Source organism: Neofelis nebulosa, chromosome 18, assembly GCF_028018385.1.
Source record: "Neofelis nebulosa isolate mNeoNeb1 chromosome 18, mNeoNeb1.pri, whole genome shotgun sequence".
NCBI lineage: Eukaryota > Metazoa > Chordata > Mammalia > Carnivora > Felidae > Neofelis > Neofelis nebulosa.
The window spans coordinates 43,079,747-43,106,463 of NC_080799.1; the positions used below are offsets into that span (position 1 = coordinate 43,079,747).

The 26,717-nt window shown below is 60.9% G+C and overlaps 1 protein-coding gene across 2 annotated transcripts; it reads right to left on the reverse strand.

The window, feature by feature from the left end:
- Nucleotides 1-1,067: 1,067 nt before the first annotated feature.
- Nucleotides 1,068-26,591, reverse strand: KCTD5 (potassium channel tetramerization domain containing 5). Of its 2 annotated transcripts, XM_058711959.1 has the most exons (7): nucleotides 26,292-26,591; nucleotides 15,898-16,006; nucleotides 14,071-14,162; nucleotides 12,060-12,155; nucleotides 8,891-9,016; nucleotides 6,313-6,371; nucleotides 1,068-2,769 (listed from the first exon to the last, which is right to left on the reverse strand). In XM_058711959.1, the coding sequence occupies exons 1-6, from the start codon at nucleotides 26,541-26,543 to the stop codon at nucleotides 6,327-6,329; spliced, it is 720 nt and encodes a 239-aa protein (XP_058567942.1). In that variant the 5' UTR covers nucleotides 26,544-26,591; the 3' UTR covers nucleotides 1,068-2,769; nucleotides 6,313-6,326. The 2 variants fall into 2 exon arrangements, with proteins under 2 accessions (XP_058567942.1, XP_058567943.1); XM_058711960.1 differs by lacking the exon at nucleotides 6,313-6,371 and having other exon boundaries at nucleotides 26,292-26,590.
- Nucleotides 26,592-26,717: the final 126 nt, after the last annotated feature.

A 26,717-nucleotide genomic window follows, 5' to 3' on the forward strand; every position in this document is an offset into this window, starting at 1 on the left:
GTCCGGCCCGCTGGCCTCCTGGAGCTACGGGGCTGGCTGCCCAGAGAGCTGTGCCCTTGCCCTCCCCACACCCCTGACGGCGGGCGGGCTGTGCCTACAGCACCAGGCTCACAAGGCAGAGCTTCCTGCCTGCCTGCCCAGTGGACCGCGTCGGGGCCCTCAGCCTCATGACCGGCGGTTTCCAGTCCTTCGCCTGGACAGGAGACAAGCTCGGGGGTTTGATGGGGAAGACGCAAGACCTTGGCAGAGGGACCTGAAGACACGTTCAGGTTCTCTGTTATCCCCAGAGCTGGAAAATGTCAAGTTCAGTCTGTGCAGAAAGCAAAGTCACAGAGGCAGCATCTGGAGTCCTGCCCCACGAGCTCCCAGTTGTGCACTGAGCGCCTGAGAATTCAGCACCCCCGCCCCCCGGGGCAAGCAGGTCCCATTCCCCAGCCTGGGCTGGCAAGACAAACCCCAGGACCCCGGGGACCCCCGGCCCCAGGCCAGCAGCATGCCTGGAAGCAGAATGGACACTCGGACTCGGCCGGGGGTTTGGGCAGCCAGATGCTCCAGCATTTTGGGATCAAAGGCATCCCTCCCAACCTCAGGGGGGCGGGGCTGCAGCACAGGGGGCGGGAATTTCCCCCAAGTGTGGAGGGCAGCCCGAGGCCACCAGGGGGAGCCAGAGAGGCCGCATGCTGGCGGGACGTGCCCCTGGATGCGGAGAAATTTCCACACAGCTGGTGCCTCTGGCCAGGGTGAGAGACGGGACAGGTGAACACACTCAACGCCGCGAGGCATCAGTGCCTCAACGATGCCACTCGAAGATGATCTCCTCTCCCAGGGGATGGGGGCGTGATGCCAGCAAGAGGTAGGGGAGGCGGCCGGGGCTGGCCTGGTGGAGGTGGGAGATGGGCACGTGCTGCTCTGCTGTGCCTTGGTCCTCGCCGGGCCCTCGCCAGGCAGCCAATACACAGGTGGCTCCGCCCTGGCCACTGACTGCGTCCAGGTCACCACAAGCCCAGGGCAGCATTTCTGCAGCAGCTGCTTTTCCACACATTTCAAGACACTAACAGTTGTTCTGCTCATTCATAAATACACAACTTTATTCGCTATTTTCAGGGGAAACTTAGGCTGTAAGCTGATAAAATACGGATACCTAAAAAAGTATAAAAGTATAAATATCCCCTTAGAATAAATTTTAGTGAATTAAGTCTTAATATCTTTAAATTAAAAAACAACAAGCCTATCTATTATGTCAAGGTCACAAATCAAACGACGCTAAGTGGCCAGCAGGGCCCCCACAGGTACACCCGTAGGCCACTAAGGGGCTGCCCCCCTCCCTGGGGCTCACCGGGAGGGTGGGTCACGAGGACCTAAATGTGCCCTATAGAAAGGTTGCTATGAACGGTTGAAGCCAACAGTTAACAACATACAACAGACCTTACAAAAAGGAGGAGGTAAGTCCTGGGTGCTGGAGAAGTAGGTTAATCAGGTCATTGGCAAAGGAGAAGAGGGCACAGGCGAGAAGCCTCCAGAAGCATTGGAAACGAAGCACGTCAGAGCCTCCGCCCCACCCAGCAGCGGTCAGTGCGCACAGCGATCCTAGCAAGGAAGGCGAGAGCTGCACGTCCGAGCCAGGCCCCCCGCACGCGGACGGCCCCCACGGCCAGCTAAGGAAGGCCTGTCCTCAGAGCATGCGAGCAGCGGTTCCTACAGGGATTCTAGTGGCTCCAATGTCAGGTCGTGTGGGCAGAGCCCGTGCAGGTTGTGTGAAGTCTCAAACACCCCAGAAACACCAGAGAACTGCATAGTTAGACAAAGAAAATGAGAGAGCCGGCAAGAGAGATTTGTGATGCACTGTAAACATCCAATTTTCGGCGTGACCCGGAGTTTCCGCTCCGGAAGCCAGGTGGACAGGCCTCCCGCCCCGGCCTCCATCCCAGGCGAGACAAAGGCACTGACGGGCAACGGCTCCCCACAAGCCTGAGGGTGGGCCGCACGAGACGGACTTCTGCCTCCCTTTGAGTGACTTAACACATCGGTCCAAAACGCAGCAACACTTTCAGGCATTTCTAAAAAGTAAAAACGCTAGGTTGTCCATCCACACTGGGGAAGAAGGGGTGCAAAGTTCTCTTGCCTGGAAAATACAAATGGAGAAGCCTCGACTGTTCCAGGCAGGGTCAGGCCGGGGGAGCCGAGGCCCGGAAAGTAGTGAACACGCGGAGGCCGCCTCTCCCAGGAGCCGCTGGGGCTGCGAGACACTGCCAACCGCTCCCGCCTGGGAGGCAGGGCAGACTCCCCGACCCGAGGACCAGGGCCTGGTGCGCATGTGGGTGCCAGCGGGCACCCAGAGCCTGGGCCATGGCGCTGCAGCCGCTTCCTAGCAGCAAGGCCCAGGGTCCATTATAGACTGTTTACGTAGCACCAAGAACGCTGTCCTTTAAATGCTCTTCGGTGATTAGGCTGGCTGGAAGCATCCTGCCTCGGGCCCACGCGGCACGCGGGATACCGAGCGGGGGCCCTGTGGGGACACCCACCTGGCCAGCACGCCTCCTCCGAGTGGGGATGCCGGGCCTCAGACAGCTGGTCCCGTCTCTCACCACCCACCTCAGAGGCAAAAAAGGATCCACACCCATATCTCTAGAGAAATTGTCAAAAGCAGGTTTCTTCTCACGGCCAAGCTTCCTCGACATGGCAGATCGTTGCATCTTGGGAAAAGATAAAATGTTTCTTCAGCTGTCAACACTATGCTTCTCACATCCTCGAACCCCGTTCTTGCAAAATCTGAAAACGCCAAACACAGAGAATAAGGACTCAGGTGCCGGACAGGGCTTCGGCCTGCGGCCAGCTGGGAGCCACCAGGCCCCAAAGAGAGGCGCCCTGCACCAGAAGCAGGGCCCAAGAGCCCCAGTCCACGCCCGGGGGGCCCCTGGGGGCCAAAGAGGCCAGCACGAAGGTCAGGGGCAGAGAAGGGCCGGGAGACCCCACTGAGGGGGACGTCTCACGCACCTCTGGCCCTCTGCCAGGGGCCCTCCGGCTCTCCATCCTGGCCCACGGCAGACATATGTGCCCCCACCTCCCACACCAGTGGCTCCTTATCAAGGGCCCAGAGGTCCTCTGAGAGCCACCCCTGCTCTTCCCCGCCGAGGGTGCCAGGGCTTGTGGGATAGGCACCAAGTCCTGAGTGTCCAGTCTAGCTAAGTCCTGGGCTGCAGACCCGTGTATGACCAGGTACCGTCGGTCCCCCGACAGCCTGCTCCTCTTTCTTTTTCCGTGTCCCATCACAAACCAAGTCCCCTCAGTGTCCCCTCAACCCTGCACTAATCACAAATCCCGGAAGCCCGAGCCCCCAGGACTACCCCATCACCCCCAAACCCACCAGTTCACCCTGCACGCTGCCCAGCAGGGCTGACATTTTGCTTCACGGTGTGCTGGCCTCCCTGTGACTGGACCGGACACCTCAAGGGTGCCAACCCCTCCTTGCTGCAGCCCCGCAGAGCCCAATGCTCCTCGGCCACGATGCCCGTCCCTGTGTCTGTCACTCCTCCTCGGCATCTCAGGGACAGAGCAAGGCCCCCACTCTCCCTCAGCCCTGGCATCTCTGCTTCCCACCCCCAAACCAGGCTGGGAGCTTCTCAAGGCCTGGAGCCACCTGGGGACAGGCCTGAGTCCTGGCAAACACCTGCGGAGCTGAACCCCACGCAGATCAGGTTGGGGAAGGGACTGCCCTGTGTCCCCAGGTGGGGGCTTCAGAGCTGGCAGACCTTGTGGTTTCGATCAATATGTACGGTATGACTAAACACCAGACAACCACGAGAAACGTCCTGAGTCCCGGCCTGGCCCAACCCGGCCAAGGTGGGCACCGGAGATAGCCCACAGTGTCGGCAGTGTGAGAGCTAGCCTCCTGGAGGCATCTTCTGCTCGAATTCCGGAGCTTAGTGAGATTTGGCTCTGAGGACACCTTGTTTCTGAGCCCTGGACCCAGGCACAAGGTGGGACTGTGCCCCGGGAGGGGCCAGCCTGCTGGCACCAGGTCCACACGGCTGCTCTGGCCACGGAGTCTCCAGGGAGGCCCCACCAGCCCCCAACCACCTGCTCACAGGCCAGGGTGGCTGCCCAGAGCAGTGTGGCCACAGGAACGGGGGCACCAGTCACTCTCTGTCACTTGTCCGGAATCACTGAGGAGTCACAAATTCTTGAGGGTCACTCCAGCCTGTGCCCTGGTGCCTTACATGCCCCTGCTGGTCCCTGGACCCGTGCCCAGCACGTCTTTGAGGGCTCCGAACACCCAGGAGGCATGCTCTCATGCTCTCCGGCCCACTGTGCCCACCACCCGGGACCCCGCTTTTCTTCCTGTACGGTGCACCTTCTGCTGTGATGGGGGAACAGCACCCCAGATTGGACATCCCTCCTCAGCCCAGATGGACCCTGTCTGAGGGACACGGCCCAAGGAGGTGACCGGGATGATCGTACACACCCACTCAACCCTTGCAGGTCCCTTCTGTTCCCAAGATGCTGGTCCCAGCCCCAGCCCCAGCCCCAGCATCTTTGCTGTTTGCAGGGCAAGCCAGAATCGGTGGGAGCCCATGAAGCACAGAGCTGCCGCTCACCTTGAGGGAGCCCAGCAGAGGAGAGGAGCATCTGAGATCACAGCGGAAAGGAGGAAGCCTATGCGACCGCAACGTGGCCCAGAGCAAGGTGACAACACAGGAGGGGCTGCCCCACCAGAGTGAGGCCCAACTACCGCCTCCTAACAAGGATGGAAAATCCCTCCCAGGACCTGTGACAGTCACAGGCCAGGCCACCCAGCATGGGTTCTTACCTGGGCCGCCTCTCACGGACACCAGCTGTGTCCCTCAAGTCCCCGGCGGACGGGCCCAGGCAGGCTGACGCTGCTTCAGCGGGCCAAGCCCAGGCCCCTAGAGCAGCTCCCCGGGGAGGAGCAAGATGAACCGCGGGGGGCGGGGGCTGAGAGAAGACTGACCTCCAGGAGGAGGTGGGTGCAGCCAGTGCCTGGCCGGCAGGCAGGCTCCCCCATGCTCCCCCAGCACCTGCCCAGGCTCCTAGCACAGCTCGGCATCCGGCCAGGCCGATCCAGGACCCCACGGCCCATGTGGCTGCTGAGCCCCAGGCGCGGCAGCTCCGAACAGGGGGCCACTAACACAAACTACGCATGTGGTCTCAGAGGCTTCGAGGAGGAAAGTAAGTATCTCCACGACTTCTGAGGTTCTGCACGTACTGAATTGACGGTATGAGCACAAATTTGCCTTTCTTTGGACTTTCTCACCGTGGCTACTGGGGAGTTTGAAGATACACAGCAGACTTGCACTGCAGGTCGCCGGCCCAGACCAGGGCTTGCAAACTTTCCTTAAAGAACCAAATAACAAATATTTAAGAACGGGAGGGTCGAGAGGCAACACCGAGGATGTTGTATACTTATACGATCATCGAGAAAATAACTAAAGATGGAAATGCCGCTCTGAGTTTGCAATCCCCAGTCCAGAGTTCTCACGGCCCGACGGCCAACCTTTTAGTGCTCGGCTGGCTGCACGCCTTTCCCGAGCTCTTCCCGGGTCAGAGGCTGAGGAGCCCCGACCTGTATGGCTTGGCCCGAGAATGGGGGCCCTGGAGGGAGCAGGGGAGCTCCTTGGATGACACCTGGCTCGCCCACCAGCAACCTGCCCTCTCTAGGTGACTTCCTGTGCTCAAGATGAGGGCACAGAGCAGGTGGCCCCTGCTGGTGGTCAACACAGCTGGGTTCTAGAGCTGGGCAAGGGAAGAGGCCAGGAGACACAGAGACGTGGGGAGCAGCTGGGGGCCGAGGGAGCATTAGCGGAGCCCCTCATCATAGGACAAACGGAAAGAAAGTCCTCAGAGACTCCCCTCTCTCAGCATCCCTTGTGTGAAGTTCAGGGTGAGAGGCGCTGTGGGCTTTGGCATGGGGACTGAGGTCCACCCGCTAAGGCACAGCCCTGTCTCTGTGGCCCTGAAACCACGGCAGAGTGACAGGAGCGGGGAGCCAGGGTCTGGGTGCTTGCCAGCCCCCAGGAGGGGCAGACCCATGTCCTTGGCCCGCTGACCCCCACAGCGAGGAGGTCCTGTCAAGCCTGATACACAGGGCTCTCGGAGACCCCAGCCCAGGTTCCAGGGCTACCCATGCAGATGTCTTAAAGGAAACAGACAGGCTGGCTCCACTGGAGATCTACAGTCAGCGTCAAGCGTGGAAGGTTCTCTGTCAACTACAGGTATGGGAAAAATGCAGCGGAGGAAGGGTTGGGGTCAGGGAAACTACGGTGAGTGGTCAGTTTCAAGGGTGACAGAGCTCACCATGACATTTACACTTAATCTGAGTCATCCCCATCGGGACCCGTCTCCTCGTCGTCGCTCTGGCTCGGCACGCGGCATGCGGCAAGGGAGAAGAAGAGAGGGCACCGTCAGTGCAGGGTGGGGTCGGGGGGCAGCTGGGGGAAGCCCACCCAGAGAGGCCGCGTCCACCCAGGGCAGCGGCACTTGGGGTCAGGAGCTCCCATGGTGCCATGTGGTGACGCACACACGAACCTGCCCCACGTCGGGGGTGGTCCTGGGCCCCGAACCCACAGGCCCAGACGGGCCATGGAGAAAAACAAACACATGGCCATTTTCCCTGGGCCTGGCACTCCCCAAGTTCCAGAGTCTTCCTTCCCTCTTTTCAGTGAAGAACTGAACCGTGCCCAGTCGAGGTCTGGCCTATGCTGCTGGCTCCAGAGAAGACATGACGGTCTAAGAACGTGACAGTGGTAGGGTCAGTTGGCCCGGTGGCTGAAGACTGTGATCAGGCAAGTGGGAGATCGGTCACTGATCAGTCATCAGTTGATCTCGTCCAGTTCACCGAGACCAGTAAAACCTCTGGACACAGAGGTGGGGGACATCGCTGGCGGGCAGTGTTCCACATGCTACCACGGGTCCTGAGTCCACAGACTACATGAGGGAGCTCCGTGTCCACCAGGCCTCCTGGCCTCAGCCACCGCCCCCGTCCCCACGCATCCCTGCCGCCGGAGAGTTCCGCAAGTCCTTCCAGCAAACGTCAGATTGGCAGAGGGGTCCGGGAAGCCCTTGAACCTGCGGTCTCCACCCTCGTGTGGACGGCTGCCCTCACTAAGCCCCCGCCTGACTCCCATCTTCAGGACGCACAGCACCGCTGCCACCAGGCTGTCCCCCAGTCCGGCCCCAGTGGTTTTCCACGACTTTCTGGAGGCCCCAACCATGGTTCCGCCTCCTGGGGAGCTCCCGCCACTGCCCCCGTTTAGAAGTCACCGTGGCTGCAACACTTCAGAGCGAGGTATTTTTGGAGAGAAAAATAGGGCCACGTTTTCAAAAGCCGAGGGATTTGGGGTCACGCCTGGAGCTTCCTCATAGCACAGACGCAGCTTTCTGCAGCTGAAGCCCCGCCCGAGGGAAATGAGCTCAGGCGGCTGCCCTGGTGAAGCTCGGCCACGAAAACTTTTCAAGTTCAGAAATAAAACCTTCTAAAAATGAACAACTTAAACAAGAACTCCGCCTCCTTATGCGGCTGGGGCCACCTTCCACCCCAGACTCCACGGGAGGCTCGTCCCAGGCCCAGTGCCGCGGGGACGCTCCCTGACCCAGAGGCTGCCCTGGATCCTGCACACGAGATACGTGCCGAGGCCGGGCCGTGGACAGGAGCCCCCCCACCACCCCCCTCCGGACGCCCTGCGTCCCAGACAGTCACCCCGTCGTGAAGACACAGAACTTCATGCTGTGATGACCAAGCTGCCTCGAGCCCCGCGGAGATGGCCACTTCGGGAAAGCTAACATGCTGGGGGACACTCTGCTGTCTGTTCCTGGGCCCACACCTCCACGGGGGCCCCTGAAAGGGTCACGGGGCAGTTCTGGGCCGGTGGCGATCCGGCCAGAGGCCACCCAGGCCACGAATCTGAGGAAGCCTGGGGAGTCCCCGGTTTAAAGTCATCCTGGCTGCGGCCCTTTCCTGTGCTCACCAGGGGTGCCGCCCCAGCCTGGCCCCCACCCGTGGCCGCCCACCCCCCAGGCTGGATGCAGGCCCAGGAGTCCCGCCAGGTGGTGCCAGCCTTGGCCAGTACCGGACTTTGCCAAGAACGGAAGCATCTGGAGTCAGTGACCCCAGGAACGAGCCCAGAGGAGAGGCCACTAGAACCTGCCACCTCTGGACAAGGCCAGCCGCGGCTCCGGGCCATGAGGCTACCATGCAAACCCACAGCAGGGTTGTCCAGGCATTTATCCCCTGGCCACATTGGCCTCTTTGGCAGGCAGAAGAGCCAGTGCCTGGCAGGGAGCCGGTGACAGTTTACAAGGGGCCGAGCAAGGCGACACTCCCGGTAGTCTGCTGCTTTCACCAGCCAAACGCGGCCCCCGAGACCAGGATGGATGCGGTTAAGGCAGGTGCCACTTGAGGCAGGGACAGGGGGGCACTCTCCAGCCTGGACGTCCCAAGTCCTCGGGAAAACAACCTACAACGGCACCACTTAAAAGACAGACTTCCAGAAGCAACTCTGCCCGTTAGAAGATGTGCTGGCAGACGGCATGGGCCACAGAGTCCACAGGGGCTCGCCCCAAGGGGGAGCCTGTGTTCAGAGACCCCTCATTCCACCACCTGTGACCCACAGGGTCTACGTGTCCCTCCTTCCAGAACTCTGCTTCTGACACGAGGGGAGAACTACGGGACTGCAAACGACAAGCACGAGGTGCACAAGCCTCCCAGCAGCCGGTGTGGCCGGGAGTGCGATATGAACCATGAGAAACGACAAGGCCCTAAGGAGACGAGCTCAGCTCTGCAAAGGGCAGCCTCCGTGGCCACAAGCCCCTCCGAGGGCAGGGAGCTACAGTGTCCACGGCTGTGCCCGGAGCCCGCCAGCTCGCAGTCACCCACCTTGGCCTTCTCACTGGGCTCACTGGTCGTGCCGTACGGGGAGTTGTGCAGTTCCTTGGAGACCACGCATAGGAATTCAGCCTGGTCCTCGCTCCCGTAGTTGTAGGAAGAGCCGATGCTGACCAGCTGGGACAGAGGAGAGCAGCGTGATGGGGTTGGAGCACTGCACACACACCCGCCCCTCCCTGTCCCCCCCACCGCCAGCAGGGAGACCTCGGCCCAGCGCCCACCCGTCCCCTTCCCCCGCCAGCAGGGAGACTCCAGACCAGCACCCACCCCTCCCTCACCAGCAGGAGACCCTGGCACAGGGCCCACCCCTCCCCTTCCCCCACCAGCAGGGAGACCTCGGCCCAGCGCCCACCCCTTCCCTCCCACCACCAGCAGGGGAACCCCGACCCAGCGCCCACCCCTCCCCCACCGGCAGGGAGACCCTGGCCTGGCACCCACACCCACGCTGAAGACAGCCGGCACTCGGGAGGTTAAGGGACAGGTCTTGGACGAGAGGTTTCTAACAAACTCACGGAAAACGCAGTCCCACAACATCCACACGGCACACGCGTGCACACACGCCGTCCCACAACACACCACGCGTGCCCATCCCTGCTGGGACAACCGGCTCCGTCAGGTTTCCGGTGGGGCCCCAGGAGAGGGAGCCTGTGCTGGGAGGTCACGAGGGGGCAGCGGCGGCTGGCTCAGAGCCGGCGGCGGCGGAGCACACACACATGATGGGCTCCCAGGCGCCCTGCTCGTTCCTGCTGCGGCCACCGGGCCCCCTCCCGCCAGGGCCGTTAACCGAGGAGGGTGCCAGTGGTGTGGGGAGGGAAGGCAGGTGGAAGGGTCAGCTCAGGGGTGCTCGCCGGCACGCTGTGGCCTCCACGCACCTCAGGCTCGGCTGGTGCGGGTGCCCCCCGACTGGCCGACCCGCCCGGCCCAGCTTAGCCCAGAGCCACCACAGGCTCATGCGCTTTTAAACGCAAAAGGAGTCCAAAGAAAGCCTGACACCATGGTGAGGTTTTCAAAGGCAGGGGCACTACGAGCAGCACTGTGGGGGGACGAGGACACGGCAGGGGCAGCGGGCAAGGCCACACGGCAAGCGTACAGCCTTCGTGGCCAAACAAGGGCAGAGCAGGCGGCACGGTCTCCCTGCCGCTCCGAAGTCTGTTCTAGGCTCACTAACGTGGGGAGAGGTGTCCTACCGCCCGCGAACCTTGGGGGTACACGGCCCTGGGTGCAGACTGAGCTGCGGGCGTGTGGCCCCTGACAACGGTCTGCACGTTCTCACGAGGCATGCCAGCCTCTCCTGAACCTCCCTCAGATCCTTGTTCTGGCCTCACGGCCGATCACTGGTGACCCAGGCGTGGTGGCAGGACCCCTCAGGGGTCGGGGCTCTCGCCCTACTTCTCCCCCAGTGTTTCCCGCTCCTGCTTCTGAGAAGTAGAGCATTTCTCATCGAACGTGACCGGTTCTGGAGTTTTGTAGGCAACAACTGGGAGGAGGACATGCTCCAGGCACAAAGTGGGCAAAGCAGGTTAAGGTTCAAGGGGAAGAGGGGCGCCTGGGTGGCTGAGTCGGCTGAGTGTGTGACTTCAGCTCAGGTCATGGTCTCTCGGTTTGTGGGTTCCAGCCCCACGTCAGGCTCTGTGCTGACAGCTCAGAGCCTGGAGCTTGCTTCGGATTCTGTGTCTCTCTCTCTCTCTCTCTCTGCCCTTCCCCCACTCACGCTCTGTCTCTCTCTTAAAAATAAATAAAACATTAAAAAATTTTTTTCTTAAAGATTCAAAGGGAAGAGAGGCAGCTGGCCTGTGTGATGCAGTGGAGACCCACCCAGAGGGGTGAAGGACAGAATCCTCAGACTGGCCATGATGAGGAAGACAGAAGCCCGTGCAGGAGAGCTGTGCACTGGGCTCCAGGGGAGGGTGACCCGGTCCAGTGACTGCAGCCCCATCTCTCCAGCCCTCGTCTAGGCTGCATGTGAGGGAGGACACCAGGGCCAGTGGGGACTCCTGTCCCTGCAAGGTCTCTGGCATGAGTTTAACGAGGTCAGAAGCCACCTGGACCCCCAGCATGGGGCAGGGCAGGCCTAGTTCCAACATCGTCAGGGACAGAGAGCAGCCCTGGTGGCCCCAGGGACCAACCACTCACCCTGCTGCGCTGCCAGGCTGGAGAGCTGGCCCCAGGTTGGAGGGGCGATGCAAACGCTGCACCTGTCCTAGTGACATTTAAGGGCGCTCTACAACATGATCCGCTGTTTCTAAAGACCCGCAGAAAAGACGTGGCCTTAATCAGAGGGGAGGCCGGGTGACGCTGTCATTTCCCACCCTCTCTCTGGGCAGGACTGCGCACCGTGGCCAGAACCCACGCCCGACAGAAGCTACTGACGGAGGAATCTTCCAGAGGCCAGAGGGGAGCCTGGTGAGTGGGGCAGTTGCTACGGGGGGCTGGGGGCCAGGTGGGGTCACAAGTCCCAACCTCAGCCCAGACCTGCCCGAGGGACAGGAACGTGAGGGCACCCGGGACATGCCCCGAGGCCGCGCTGGGGCCGCGGCTACGCGGGACGGGAGCCGGAGCACCACGAAGGAAGGAACACCCGCATCCTCACGTCAGGCAGGGAAAGTGGGGGACGTGGCTGGGCCGGACCCAGCAGCACCTTTCCACTCGCGGGCGGGATGGGGCCTGGGGGCTGCAGGGCAGCCCCACCGGGAAGGGCATCTGTGCCAGCCGTAGCACACAGGGGCCCAAGCCACCATCTGGTCGGCCCTCAGGGGAGGGGATGCGAGGGGACAAGAGGGTGGGGCCGGGCCCACACACACCGTGGCTGTCAATCCCACACACGCAGGGAGAGGCCAGATGGAGACACAGAGAACGGCCCCCCGCAAAGGAGGAGGGGAGCGGGGATGGAGGTCTCTGTGTCGGGGTGGGGGTGGGGCTCCAGGAATAGCTCCCCCCCGCCCCACCCCCCAGACACCAGTCCAATCAGGACAGGGCGCAGGCTGCGGCCCGTGAGGTGTCGGAGGACACGTGGGGACGGCGAACCACAGGCCACGGACGCCTCGTGACTGGCCCTCAGGGCCAGCAGCCCGAGGACCCGGGTGGAGCCTTTGTAATTAAAGGTTCCACGGCAGGCTGGCGGCAACCCAGCCTGGCAGGGGCGTGGTGGGGAGGGGCTCACCTGCTCGAACTTCCAGCCGTCAGACATCGTGGACACCATCTGCGTGAGCTCCTCTTCCTGACACTGGAGCACGCGGTACACGTGCTTCACCGGCACCTGGGGGAACCAGAGCCGCAGACGAGTCGGGCCGCGCGCCCTCCGGCAGCCCTGCCCCGTGCGCCAATTCTGGGGACGGCCCAGCAGGGGACCCAGGCGAGACTGCCGCTTGCGCCCTCCAGCTCTCGGGCTCAGGCTGTCGGGCGCAAAGCAACCCCGAATGCGTCCGCCAGAGCAAAAGCAACAAGCCAGACAGCTGCCGTTTTCCACTTCCTCACCCGCCTCCCCAAGTATTTCTATTTCTAAACTGCAAAATACAATGAGTCACGTTCCTGAAATCCCAAGAGCACCCTTGGCGGGACGTGGACACAAGAGGACACCGTGCGTGAGTGCAGGCAGCTGGGAAGGCCCGGCAGGGAGGCCCGGGGAGCCTCGCAGGACCAGCCTCGGGGCTCCGCTGCCAGAAAAAGCTGTGAGACGCTCGAGGCGCTCAGCCCTGAGCCCTCCCTCCTCCCTCAGTGAAGCGGCTTCAGAAAACCGGGCCCACCAGCCGATGCACCCACCCGCGACCTGCACTGAGCCGCGGCCGAGGCTCGGTCTCGGGTGCTGAGAGTACCTCGGGGACTCGCCCGCCAGCAGCCTGTCCTTCCGGACCTGCTCCTCGGGCAGGAGGCGGCGGTCCCAACGGAAAGAGGGAGGACAGCGGGGGATGTGACCCGGAGGTGAGCACAGGGACGTTGAAGCAACAGCGGTCACACGGCCCCAGGCCTTGTGAGGAGAGGCTCCTCTACCGCGTCCCCCCAACCCCCGCAGAGGGGGACACAGAGGCAGCCAGGTGCCGGGCCAGACTGTGTCATACAGCTGGATGGAGGGGAAAGCAGTGGCCAGTGGCCGGAGATGACCAGGGAGCCTGTGACTGTGTCCTGCCCCCTCCTTGGATCCTTCCTGACTGTCAGGGCACCCGAGAGGCTCCCACAGGAGAAAGGACTGGGGACGCCGTGGGCCTGGGACCAGCCACTCTGAGCGGCCAGGTCGTCAACAAGAGTCTGACGAGGGCCAAGCGCTCTAGCCAGGGGCCTGCAGCGCCCGGTGGGAGAGCCCGCTGGGGGAGGGGGAGCGGAAGGGTTTCAGGCGGGCGGAGCCTCTAGATAACTGAGGCAGCTCTGCAGGCGCTCCCACTCCACGGTCCGACCCCCCCACCCCCACCCCGCCCCGCCCACAGGAGCTGCTCACCCTGCCAGCCAGCGCGGAGCTGACACGACAGCAAACTAATGCCTCAGACCCTTCGACGCCTCCCTCTGCGCAAGATGCCGGGCGCAGCCCGCTTCAAACTCTGGCCTAATGGGCAGGAGAGTGGCTGGACTGGCTCCGGCACTGCTGACTGGCCAAGTGCGCATGGGTCCCACGAGGGGATCTGCACCACCAGGCGGGCACACGGAGTGCTGACTGAGCCCTTCTCTCCCCATAAAAGCCAAGTCTCCGTGGAACCTACACTGTCCTGCAGGACCCCCACCTCCACCGTCTACCCCTGAACTCACTGCCAGCTCCCCCCTTGCTTTCCCTCTGGCCACACTAGCCCTCTCAGTGGGCTGAGCACACGCCTGTCACAGGCCATTTGCACTTGCTGCGTCCCTGCCTACAATGCCCTAAGATGTCCACACACCCACTCCACACCCTCCGTGGCAAAGTCTATCCCCTCCCCCTGGAGTGGGGCTCCCTGAGGGTAGGCTGGGCAGGACTGGACACATGTGCCCAGAGTGCAGGCCACAGTGCCAGCCAGCAGCACCAGAGGAGGCAGCTAGAGAGCAAGCAATGAGGTGCTAGGATGACCGTGGAGAAAGACCACCGAGACGGGACAGCGCCGATCCTGGGGCCTCGCGCAGACGCTGCCCCCGGTCGGCAAGAAGGGAGGGGTGCGAGCGGTGCCTACGTGTCAGGCCTTGGAAGCTATGGGCAGAGTAGCCACTGGTCTTACCTGGGATGTTTTGCTGTCTCGTTCTCTAATTTTGTCCTTTACAAGTTTTATTAGTGAGGTGATGTTGTAAAATTCCGCTTCCTCTAACACTCCTGGAATGGAGAAAAATGCCTAGTTTTCACCAGACCCAGGAATAAATGTTTCACCCCTGTCCTGCCGTGGAACCACAGCCCACCTGGCCCGGCCACTGGCAGCTCCTCGGCCCGGTCCCTTAGGCTTCCTGTGGACGCTGCTGCCCTCGGCGGGGCTCCCCAGGATCAAGGGCAGAGGGTGCGCTTACTGACCCTACTCCTGGCACGCGTCGCTCCGGGGGGGCTGCTGGGTGTACAGTCACGCCTGCACCTATTCCAAGCCTTGCACTGGGCACACCGGGGTGGCACTCTCTCCTGCCCCCACAGCCCGTGGGCCATCTACTGCCCTGAATGTGTGGCCCAGGCCCGGCCGAGTGGCTTCGTGAAGGGCTGAGTCAGTTGGTACCTCAGTTTCCCCATTAAACTGGAAGACTGTGGCTGGCTGAGAGGGTGGCTCCCAGCCACCCAGGCATCCGTCGAGCTCCAGGAAGTTCTAAGGAACAAACCGAGAAGGCCCGGCTTCAAGATCGCTCACGGGCATTCCAGATGATCTGTCCCGGCCAGACCTCACTCTGTACAACGTGTCCCTGCACGGGCAGCGCTAGGAGCTCGGAGTCAACTCCGCTCAGGCCCAACCAGGTCTCCAGGCAACACGGACAGGGTGGGGGAGGGGGAGGGGGAGGGGGTGGGCGGCATCTTTCCTCGGGGCTGCCCTCAGGGAGGCTGCAACTAGGTGAGGCTGTTGGCCGGCCCCTCAGGCCTGTGTGTGGGAGCCGGGGGCTCCACGGCCTGAAGGCAGGCGGCCCCTTCCCGCGCAGGGACGCTGGGACGCTACGCGTGCTGTGCTCCACGCAGGAGCAGACGGGCGGCAGCCGCTTGTCTGCAGCCCCCCCCCCCAGAAACAGTCGGTGCAGGGAAGTGTCGTCTGCAATTGTAGAGCTCCACGAGCAGAGCGCAAAGGCAAGGCACTGCCGCCGACACGAGTGCGCGCCCACGAGGGTCACTTCAAGAGAAGACGCCGACCCGGGTCTGGAGGCCCAGAAAAGAAACGACCCGGAAGCGGCGAGGGTGGAAGCAGCAGCCCGGTCCAGTGTGGGCGCTCGTCACGGGACCTCGGTCACAGCCGGAGCCAGAGCGCCCTGGACCTCGCAGGGCCCTCGGGACACGTTAAGCCGTGCGAACGGCCGCTCCCGGCATCTCTACTTGCCGCGGCCGCACGGACCGTCTGAGCAGAGACAGGAGTCGGAGCCGAGGGCGCAGTGCTGCCCTGGAAGGAGAGCGCACCCAGACCGAGGAGTCCCCAGGGCTCCCACGGCGGGCGTGTCTGTGACCGCTGGAGCCAGAGCAGCGGTGAGAACTAGTGGCGTCCGTGGGGAGGAGCCCCAGCTCCAGCCACATTGCTAACCAGGCCCCTGGAGCCGCCCACGGTTGGGGGGGGGGGGGGGGGAGAGCGACCCGGCCCCTCAAAACTGTAGCAGGCCACGAAGTCTCCGCTTCCGGAGGAAGACAGGGGGAGAGGCAGCGAGCCAGCCCCGTCTCTCGGAGACACACGAGAGATGCTGCCCGCGGGGCACATCTGTGCGGCCGCCAGGAGCCAGCGAGGGGACGCAGGCACCTGGGATTTCTGCGGGGCTGGGGGTGCTCGGGGCCCAGCACACGGGGCCCGTGCCTCACAGGGCAGCTCAGGCTCAGAGGGGTGTGTGTCTTAGGTCGTCCTGAGGTCCCCCTGTCCACCAGGCCCCTGTCCCCAACTCACCCTCCTCTGCGAGGTCTTTGTTAATGACCAGCTTGCCGTGTCTCAGGTAGTTCAGCACGGGCCCAAAGTAGGTGGGGTCTCTGTCGATTAAATAGGCACCAGTTTCATCCTGCAAAGAGCAAAGCAGCTTGAGTCCCGCACGAGAAAGCAAGCGTCCCCACGAGTGACCCCAGGCCAGGAGGCACGCACAGGGTTGCGGGGGCGTGGGGTCTGCGCGCGCCCCTTAAGCCACAAGCACACGGTGTTGAGGCTCCGCGCGCCTCTGGCCATCCGCAGCCTCGCACCCCGGTCTGCCTCCCCTCCAGGTCTGGGCCCAGTGAAGCTCTGTTGGTAGCAGAATCACCTCGCCGTATTCAGGCGGCAAGGCGACCGCAGCGCCCCGCACACAGCGGAGGAGCGGCTCTGCCTCCTCCCGTCTAAAAGCTGTCCCCACACTCTCCTCCGGGGCGAGCGCCCACGGCCTCCTCACCTCGGGGAGGGGGTCAGAGGCAGGCGGAAGAGTGACTGCGTGCACAAGCCTGTCTTCCGCTGCAAGGAGGTCCCAGAGCCTCCCAGGGATCGCTGACAAAGGAGCCTCGCCCCGTGCGGCAGTTCCGGAGTCTGTGAGGCCCTCACAACAGACCGTTAGAAGGTGCCTCCCTCCTCTAGGTGGGCCCTGGCTCCTCCCGGGGGATGCCGGGAGGGTTAGGGCCCTCTGCCCAGCTGCCGGCAAGCTTCAACCACGGCCCGGACAGGTCCGCAGACACGCCGACCTGGCACGGGGGCGGGGGAAGTTCCGAAGGACACCTCCATGGAGTAGAGCCCACAGAGGCCCACCCAGAATAAGAGGCGTGGGGGCTACCGCCTGTGAAAGCGAGCCACAGCCGTCTGCGGGGGAGTGACGGCACCCCGGGTGTGGGGACGCTGGGGCCCGGAGCCTTGCAGCTCAGCGGCAGGACCCGGGCCCTCCGCCCAAACTCCGGCCAGGACGGGTCACCGCTTGCACTCAGACCTCCCGAGTCCATCTTCGTGCTCCACCCCCACGCCCCCACCCCCATCTGAGAAGCACCTGTCAGACCCTGTCCCAGGACCCCTGCCTCCTGTCTCTCTGGACCCCTACTCTTCTCCACGCAAGGCCCAAGGACCCGAGGTCTAGAAAGAAAGAGACAGTGCTGCCACAACACGGAATCAAGGGGGACTTGTCCCCACCCCCACCTTCAGGTGGAAAAGAGTCCAGCACGTGACGTGTGCACATCACCAAGCTCAGGAATGATTCATCGGCTCGCTGCTACCTCAACAGACAGCTGGCAGGTGGTTGCTTGGGGACAGGGCACCCCAGGGAACCTCCCTATCACACGGGGCCCAGGCCTCAGTGGGGCCAGACTGTGGGCTCGAGGACCGGCATCACACTGCGCTTCCCCCACGGGAAGGGTGGGCAGGCTCGGCCCCTCGGCTGCCTCCACACGGACTCCCGCACGCCCGGCCCGGAGGGAAGTACAGAGCCCTCCTCCCGAGCCTGCCTCGGGGGGAGCCCGCCTGGACCCAGAACAGCGGGTTCACTGACGGGACCCCAACACGCTAAAGAACAAGTGACCTTGTGTGGCAGGCTGTGCCCTGGGTAACCTGACGCCCGGACGTGCCACCCCCACCAGTGAGAGGCCAGCCTGTCCGGCCCCGCCGCTGAAGAGCGGCACTTAAGCACTTTCCCCCACGGAGTCCCACCAGGGCTCTCCGGACCAGTTTCTTCCTGGGGGTTCATCTCCGTCGGAGGGACTCCGAGGGCAGTAGGGCGGGCAGCAGCGACAGGACGTGGGGCTCTTACCTGGGCTCACTGGGAGGTTTCAATTTCCACAGGAAGTGTGGGGGGCCCTACACCGAGACCCCGAAAATCCCCGGGGCCTTGATCTTGGGCTACTGCCCAGATGATCAGACTGACTCTCACGCTCACAGGCAGGACCTTCTCTGCAAAAAACCCGCGTGTGAGCAGCCGAGCGTGAGCAGCACGCTCCAGAGCTGGTGAGTGTGGTTGGGCCGTGGACAGGCGGACAGACCCTGGACACTGCGGGCGGCACGCTGACACAGGGGCGAGGGGCCTCAGCACCTCATGTGCTTGTGCTGGGAATGCGGCCCTGGGGCCTCTATCCTGTGGCAGAAACAAAGGAAAGTACAGAACACGGAAAGAGAGAACAAAACGAAACACCCCAATTCAGAAGTCTCAGGCTACGTAAGCAAAAGCCCAGGGAGAAGCATCTTGGCGACACCCACAACGCCAAGTGTGGGAGCGGCGCGGGCACGGGCAGGACCCCGGTCTGGTCACACTTACGACAGGCAGCAGGGAACTAGAGCAAGACGTCAACGCCGGCTGCTGGCGAGACTCGCGGGTCCCCCGTCTCCTCTTACTGTCCTGCCCTCCATTTATGTAATGAGCGTGTGCTACATTTGTACAGTGGTGAGGTTTGTGTTTTTTATAAAAGAGCCAGAATTAAGACTGCTTCTTGACAAATCATGTCCCTCTGTTGACCTTCCCCACTTCTCAGTGAATTAGCGTCTGACCTACTTGTTTAGTGCTGGCTTTAAAAACGTACATGTACCTTAAAGGCTTAAAACGGGGGAAGCTGGCCTTGGCTCCTGAACGGTACTGAGCGCCAACGCCCCTCAGGCTTTCAGGCTGCACACCCGGAGCAGGCGGCTCGCTGGTGCGCAGGTCGGCTGGGTGCCACTCCCAGCAGGCCCCCCCTCCGAGGCTGAGCCCAGCGTCTCCATGGGAAGCTGGAACCCTGCCTCCCTGAGCTTCGGCTGCTAGACTGTCGGCCCCACACGGAGAGGCTGCCGGGCCACAGAGATCATCAGGTCCTGGCCATGAGCCCCGTGCTCATAGTCATTTCCCGGAGAGGAGCCAGCGAGCGACCAAAGGTAGGGCCAAGCCCACATCACGTGCTCTCCCAGGAGACACCCAACCTGCAGTCCCTCAGCAGGGAGGCCGGGAGGCCGATCCTGCTTTGAAACCACCCGGGAGCCCCGCCCACCCCGTCCACTCCTTTCGGGGCCCACCAGCCACCCTTGGCTCACATTGCCGGATAGGAATCAATGCTGCGAAAGGGCCGGAAACACAGCGGGCCACCCAATAAACAGCCCCCTAACCTGAGGTTCTCCCTGCCCGCTCTGTGCCCAGAAGCAAAACCTGGCTCTCAGGTTCAGGGCAGGATCGAATGCGCTGCCCAGCAAAGCACCGTGGACGAAGTGGGGGCCGCTCACCCCTCAGGGGTCACTCCACTGACACAACCACATGGTCCTGAAAATGGCAATGAGGAGCGAGGGCCAGGGGTGTCAGGCTCTCACACAAGACTCTAAATGGAGAATGATCTGGAGTGCCTGGGTGGCTCAGAAGGTTGAGCGTCCAACTTTGGCTCCGGTCACTATCTCGTGGTTGGTGAGTTCCAGCCCCGCGTCGGGCTCTGTGCTGACAGCTCGGAGCCTGGAGCCTGCTTCCCATTCTGTGTCTCCCTCTCTCTCTCTCTGCCCCTGCCCCCTCACACTCTGTCTCTCTCAAACATAACATTAAAAAAAAAAAACAAGGGGCACCTGGGTGGCTCAGTCGGTTAAGCGGCCGACTTCAGCTCAGGTCATGATCTCATGTTCCGTGAGTTCGAGCCCCGCGTCAGACTCTGTGCTGACAGCTCAGAGCCTGGAGCCTGTTTCAGATTCTGTGTCTCCCTCTCTCTGACCCTCCCCCGTTCATGCTCTGTCTCTCTCTGTCTCAAAAATAAATAAAAACGTTAAAAAAAAAAAATTAAAAAAAAAAAACAAAAAAAACACAAAAAAACAAAAAAAAAACATCGGGGCGCCTGGGTGGCTCAGTCGGTTGGGCGGCCGACTTCGGCTCAGGTCATGATCTCGCGGCCCGTGAGTTCGAGCCCCGCGTCGGGCTCTGTGCTGACAGCTCAGAGCCTGGAGCCCGTTTCAGATTCTGTGTCTCCCTCTCTCTGACCCTCCCCCGTTCATGCTCTGTCTCTCTCTGTCTCAAAAATAAATAAACGTTAAAAAAAAAAAAAAAACACATCAACGACAATAAATGGAGAATGATTCTGTTGACATGTGAGCGCTCTTTAGGGAGCACCTTCAGTCACCTTCACAACCTCCATCAACACCCCGGGAAACAGCGTCACCACCACTTGGGTGCAGGAGAGAACACACAACCACCAAGACCTGAAGAGGGTGGGGTGTCCTGAGCTAAACCAAGATCAATTCTGTCAAATTTCCCAGTTGAAATCTAAATGCAAAAGCACAGAATCCTTCCTCTGAGCTCAAACCTCTGCGATGAACCTTATTAGAAATACTTAGGTTTTACTCTTAAGTTATCCATTTTACGTGACTATTTCAAACTCGTACATAAAACCTTCAACCCCTGCCCTCTTCTGTTGTGTTTTCTATAGTTTGTCAAAGTCTTGATCCCAAAGAGGCCTTAGACGTCCCCGATTACGAACGATGAAATGGAGGCACCAGACACATGTGTGAGGCACTGGAATTCACAACCACCCCCACCCCCACCCCATGCGCAGGAGTGCCAGCTGGTTCTGATTTAGCGCCCCTTCCACGAGCCCCGAGATGCCCTGTGTACCCTGAGAGCTGACACACCCTTGCGCACGTCAGGGGAACACAGGAAACGCAGGACTCTGGACAGAGACAGGGCACGTGTGTCAGGGTCCTGGGTCATTCTGACCCTCGGCACTGCCCGTGGCGACCAACGTCCTCAGACCTCAAACTGCACTCGGCTCGCAGGGCCCTCCCCCCCAGGATGTCCCAGATGGCCACATGTCAATTCAACTTGGAATTTAGGATGACATACACGACTCACAAGAGCTCGCCAAGCAGCAAACCCGAGCGTTCGTGTGAAGGGCCCACCCACGTGGGTCCCGCCGGACCCCAGGGTACGTGGGGATGCTCCCCCTGGGAGCAGACGCCGCATCCACCGTGCACGCAGAGGCGGGTGCCGGTCACGCTGGGGCAAGGGGACCGTCCTGGGCAAGATCCCGTGACCGGACCTGCCAGCCCGTGGGCCAACCGTCCAGGTCCCAGCTGCTACAACACTTCTGTCAGGTGCGCCCCTCCCTAGAGACATGCCAGCTGCAGAACACCTGCACGCAAACCCTCCACAGATGCCACGTTACTTACTTTGGTGGTGGGCATGCGTGTGTTCACTATAAATCTGCTGGCATGAGAAAATCAACGAGCGACGGGAACAGGCGGGCACCATGACTCCCTGTGGCAGAAGCACCACACAGGAAGGACCCAGGGTCCCCGACCACAGTGCCCCCTCCACTGACTCGGAGGCGTGGCCGCCTCCAGGCTGGTCTCCAAGCCCCTGGCTGTCGGCCACGCCGTGCCCGCAGGCAGCACACTGCAGCCAGGGCGCCTTGCCGGAGGCTCACACTGAGCCCGCTGCGGCTCCGACAGCCACCGCCCTGCCTCCAAGGTGGCCTCTGCCCTCTGCCTACACTCGGCCCTGCTGGCAAACCCGGGTCAGAGGATGCCCTTCTTTCCTGCCGGGACCGAAGGGCAGGCCCGTGGCCCCTCCGCTGCCTCAAGCGACGACCACCTGGTGCACCGTGCTGCCTGCCTCTCCCTTGCCTGTTTCACAACTCCTACCTCCGCCTATGCGCTGGAGCTGGTCCAGCTCATCCGCTCCAGGACTGCTGCCACCCAACCCTGACTTGCAAAGATCCTGGAAGCCCAGCTGCCGAGGAAACGAGAACCCACCGGAATGTGGACGACGGGAAGAGACACTCGTGTCGCACCCACGCTTGGATGCCTCAAGCCCATTTCATTCATTGGGCTGGATGATACCTGAACCCTGGAGCTGCGCTCTCCAGGCTCAAAGACCTCAAATTTCTTGCAAGAAAACTCGGTAGCTGCCCAGGAAGCTGTGTCCCTCCCCCATGGCACTGGTGGAACTGGGGAGCCGCCCTCCGGGGCCTGCCCTAAGATCGGCCAGGAGCTCTGGGGGGGGAGGGCGGGGGGAGCAGGGGCAGCAGGAGGGCCAGGCTCCCACACGCTGCCCTGGGAGGCCGGCCGAGGCTTGCGGTGGTTCCAAGAGTATACGTAAGAAGCAAGCGGTAACAAAGCAAGTTCTGAAGGGGAGGGAAAAGAGTTCTTTCTGAAAACCAAGCAAACAGTTAAGACTGCCACCGGTGCTCTCCGTCTACTGCAAGGAGCCCGCACAGGCGCTGGGTGGAGGTGCTGTGACCTACACCCTCCTCCTGAACTCATAAGGCTCCTCCACAACTCGGGCTCAGAGAGGTGCACCAGCTTACCCCAAGGCCACACAGCGGGTCACGGTGTGTCCAAAGTCAAAGTCAGGCCCGAGTCCCCAGTCTACCTCTGCCACCAGAGAAGACGCTCCGTCTCCCCAGCTCCATACCGAAATGCTCTGCAGCATGGGTGGAGCACCCTGGCCATATACAAACGTCCCCTGGTGCACAGTCAGCTCCTTTAATGGACTTTAAACACTGTTGGCCCGCAGCGTCCTGGAAGGGAGTGGCGAGCGCCCACTCACAGCCGACGCGCAAACAAACGGGCACCTCGGCCTTCCCATAAAACTCGATTTGCAAAATCAGGCAAGACACCTGATGGAGGGTAGTTTTTTGACCACGGCTTTAAAGCAAACTCGTCACCGTCCTGCTGGGCAGGAGCGACCACAGGCTGCATGTGCAGAAAGAGGAAGTGGTCCGGAGGGCCAAGCGTTTCCTCCTGGGCTGCCCTTTGTAGGCTGACAGCGTGGACAACCTCAGGCGCCGGCAAGGCAAGTCCTTTCTCAGGGCTCTCCGGCCTGGGCTCACGGGCTGGTCCAGGTCCGAGGGCCATCCGATCAGGTGCCCTGTGAAGAGGAAATGTGGGCACCACCAGCAAGCACCTGCTCTCCCCTGGGGGGAGGGGAGAGGCTGCTCCCAGCTCAAGGGGGGCCCCTCTCGCTCGGGTCCCAGACCAGCCACGGCACGCGGTCGGGGCTAAGAACACGCTCAGAGCCACATCCTCAACCAAAGCGTGAAATGCAACGCACCCAAGTCTCAGGACACCCACTCAGGGCCTCAGACAGGACGACACAGCTGTCACCAGTGCCCGGGATGGTCTTAAAAATTTGGGGAGTTAGCCTTTCGCCTCTGATTTGGTTACACGGAACATAATCTGCTCTTTCCACTCTGAGGAATCCCCACTGCTCTTGCCAAGCGACTCAAGAGTTCGTACCTCCACCCACACCCCCGTCACTTCACCCTGTCTGTAAAATCCCTTCCACTATATTTCCAACCGAAACTCTGTCTGAAACTCTTGCCAACACCGAGTCTACCCGGAGTGAGCACAGGCAAAGAACTGCGAGTGACATGTCGTCAGAAGCACTGTGACAAGCCCCACCCCTCCAAAACTCATCTGACGCCACAGCATCTGCAACCCCGGAGCCAGGACAATGGCCCCGTCAAAGGACAAAAGCTCATGTTTTCTCCGGGCCTGGCTCGGCAGCAGACACTGAACCCACCTCAAATCCTACTTAATCTGAGTGGTTTCAAACCACCAAGTAGCAGTATTTCCTGTTTCCCTTTTAACTCCTAAAGCATCTCCACACTGAAACAGGGGCTGATTCAGCTCTAAACAAACTCTAACCTGTTTTCAACAACGTCTCATGGGCCAGGTACCACGGAATACAAAGAGACTTAACCCAAATGAATCACACGTCAAGTATTTACAAAGCACTTCCGGGAAGAAGAATCACGCCTGCCCTGCCCCTTACAGGAGCCTGGGAGAAAGATGGCCCAGGACAGCAGAGCACATACTGAAATGAACACCCCAGACACCGCCCCGCCGGAGGAAACCCCAGGAGGAAGTGAGAATTCGTGCTCGGGCTGTCCGTAAAGAGAAGGGCACGGCAGCAGTGGGCCCAGGGTCAGAACATGAGACAAGAGGGTAAGGGTCTGGAGTTCAGAAAGGGTGGGCGGTGGTCCCAGGCTCAGTCCTGAGACAGGGAACATGGATTCGGGGGGAGGGGGACCGGTCGCAGCCCCGCCCCCCACTCTCCCCAACAACCTGTCTGTCCACATCTTCAGAAGACAACCTGTCTGTCCACCCTTGGTCCACATCTCCCACACGGCTTCCAAGCTCCAGGCACTCTCCCAGTGAACTCCAAACCCACGGGTTCCTGAAAGGTTCCCGGTCTCCCATTTCTTGGAACAACTGCCCTTCAAGTCTCCCCACCCAACCCCTAGCCACACACCAGCTTGCTGGAGCCCAGGAGCTCAATCAACACTGGTCAAACGCCCAGCTGGAATCTTCCACCTGGTCTGTGCTGACGTCCAGTCCTAGGGATATCTGCCAGGTATGCTTTCATTCGCTTTAACTACGGGCCCAGGGCTTCGAGGTTCTGACACGTGCATCAACATCCTGTTCCTCGTTCATCACGGAATCACTGGCATCCCACTTCTCCAAACACCCTTCCCCTCCGCCCTCATCCTCTGTATCCTCGCTCAGAGTCTCAGCATCTGGGAGCAAATACGGGAGGCATTCTTTCATCGGAACCAAGAGGGGAAAAACTGAGAGGACCCAGTGTCTTACACATTTTCTTCTCTTTGAAGTAAAGGTACTCTACCACCGTGACCAGTGTGAATTAACACTACTCCCTCTGGCAAATTCCCATCATCCGTGACAAGAACTAACCCTTATTTGCTAACAACTACTCTGTGAGACAAAATCTGAATCTGCCGCTTCGTGTTCTAAATTTCGGTGTTACAATTTGGAAATGAGATGTGGTTAAGTGGATGATGATGACAGAAAGCAACATGGATATATGCTGCTAGATTAATTACCTCCCCCAAAGGACGATTATTACAGTCATGCATAATTTTTTAAGTAGTCTTGAGACAGCAAAATAAAGGGATGAATTGACTTAACTGTGCAAGCTATCGTTAATTGGGTCTTAATTGTATTAGTGAATAGAGAGACTTTGCCTCAAAAAAAAAAAAAAAGAAAAGAAAAAGAAAAAAACCCAGTGGACAAGAGCAATTTCAAATCTGATTCAATACACAAAACAGGAACTCTCGAGTAGAAATGCAAGTGAATGGCCACTGTGACCCACTGTTTTTTAAAAAAAAACAAAAACAAAAACAACACAGTAAGACATACACCCATGCTATAAAAGGAAAATCAGAGCAAACAAAAGGCTATTTCTACCCTGGAGATGACTGTCATTTTCTGGGAGGTCAATTCTCTGAGAGTGGAGAGCTCGGTCAAATAAGCAAAGGAAACCGCTGGGGGTGGTGACAAGGGAGACTAGACTGCCAGCAACTCCAACCCTGATTTCTACCAACGACAAGTGGTGTGGTGGTAACTCAGGGGCTCTCGTTTCCTGATGGTAAGGTCATGCCACACCAAGGATGGTCTCTGTCAGCCTTCTTGAACCTGAAAAGGGATCTGAGTCCTTCTGGGAAGACTTATGCCTGGCAAACGTTGAGCTGGCGAGGCACAGAGCCCAGTGCAATTATGTAGGCTCAACTGAAAAGACCCAACAAAGTTAGAAGGACGTGAGCTGCCTGGGATAAACGCAGGTAACAATTATTCTTACAACAGAGCCTTTTCGGAGTTTCAATCCAGACAGCTCCTGAGAAGCTCTTCCTCGGCCACACAAGACTTACAGAGGTGATAGTATAGTTTCTGTATCGTCTGCACAGGAGTACGAACGCTTGCGGAGACGAAAGGCACACTGCAAACCTAGAGGCTGCTATCCTTTCGGAAGAGCAGGGGAAAACAAAAAAAATTCCTACCTAGTCCCTCCCCGCCACCCCTTAACACGAGCAACATTTTCTGTGAAAAATTATTCGACGGGCGGCACCTTCTGAGTGTTGAGTGGGGTGCACGTTGTGGCCGTAAACGAGGGAGCGCCAACTCTCTAAATGCAAGTCACCGGGAAAGGCAGGTCACCCGTGTCAACACCCCCACCCCACCCCCACCCCCACCCCCCACGCCAACGTTAAGTCAAACGTCTGGAATGCGAAAAGATTAGAAGACGCCAGGGTCCTTCGATACCAGAGCCAGTTAGTACACGAAGACACAGAAGAGAAGTTCACACACCAGGGGCAAAAGAACCCAGAGGGGGAAAGAAAGTAGGTCCACGGCACGGTCCGGGGTCTGGGAAACCTCCGCCGAAGAGAAGGCGAGAGAGAGGCGCCCGAGGTGGGCCGGCTGGGAAACCCGGAGGGTGGTGGGCGACAGGGCGCCGTCCTCTCCTCCCCCGGCCCAGGGCGGGGGGGTCGGGTGCCCTCGGGCCGGGCGGGTGACAAGGGGCGCGCGGGGCTCGAGACCCGAGGCGCGTCTCCTCAGCGCGGGCAGGGGGTGTGCGGCGGGCCGCTGCCAGGGCTGGCCCGCGCGGCCCTCACCTTGTCCGAGTCCAGGTCGGGGTCGGCCTGGCACAAACGGTACAGGAAGGACTTCGGGTCCCGGCACAGCGTCTGCCGGGTGGTGAGGAAGTAGGTGCCGCCGACGTTGAGCCGGACCCACTTGGACACGCTGCCGGGGCGCTGGGCCAGGGCGCCGAGCCCCGCGCTGCAGCGGCGGCACAGGCCAGCCCCCAGCCCCGCCCCGAGGCCGCCCGGGGCCGGCGGCAGCAGCTCGCAGTGATTCTCCGCCATGATCCCAGCAAGCCCCGCCACAGCTGCCGTCTACCGGAAGCGTCCGGTCTTTAATACCGTCCTCCGAACTCTGTCCCGCCCATGGGTCCGCCCTCGTAAAGCGCCCGCCCTTGTGTCACGCGGCGGGCGGAAGTTCCGGTCCGGAAAAGCGGCCGGCCGAGCCCCCTTCCGGCC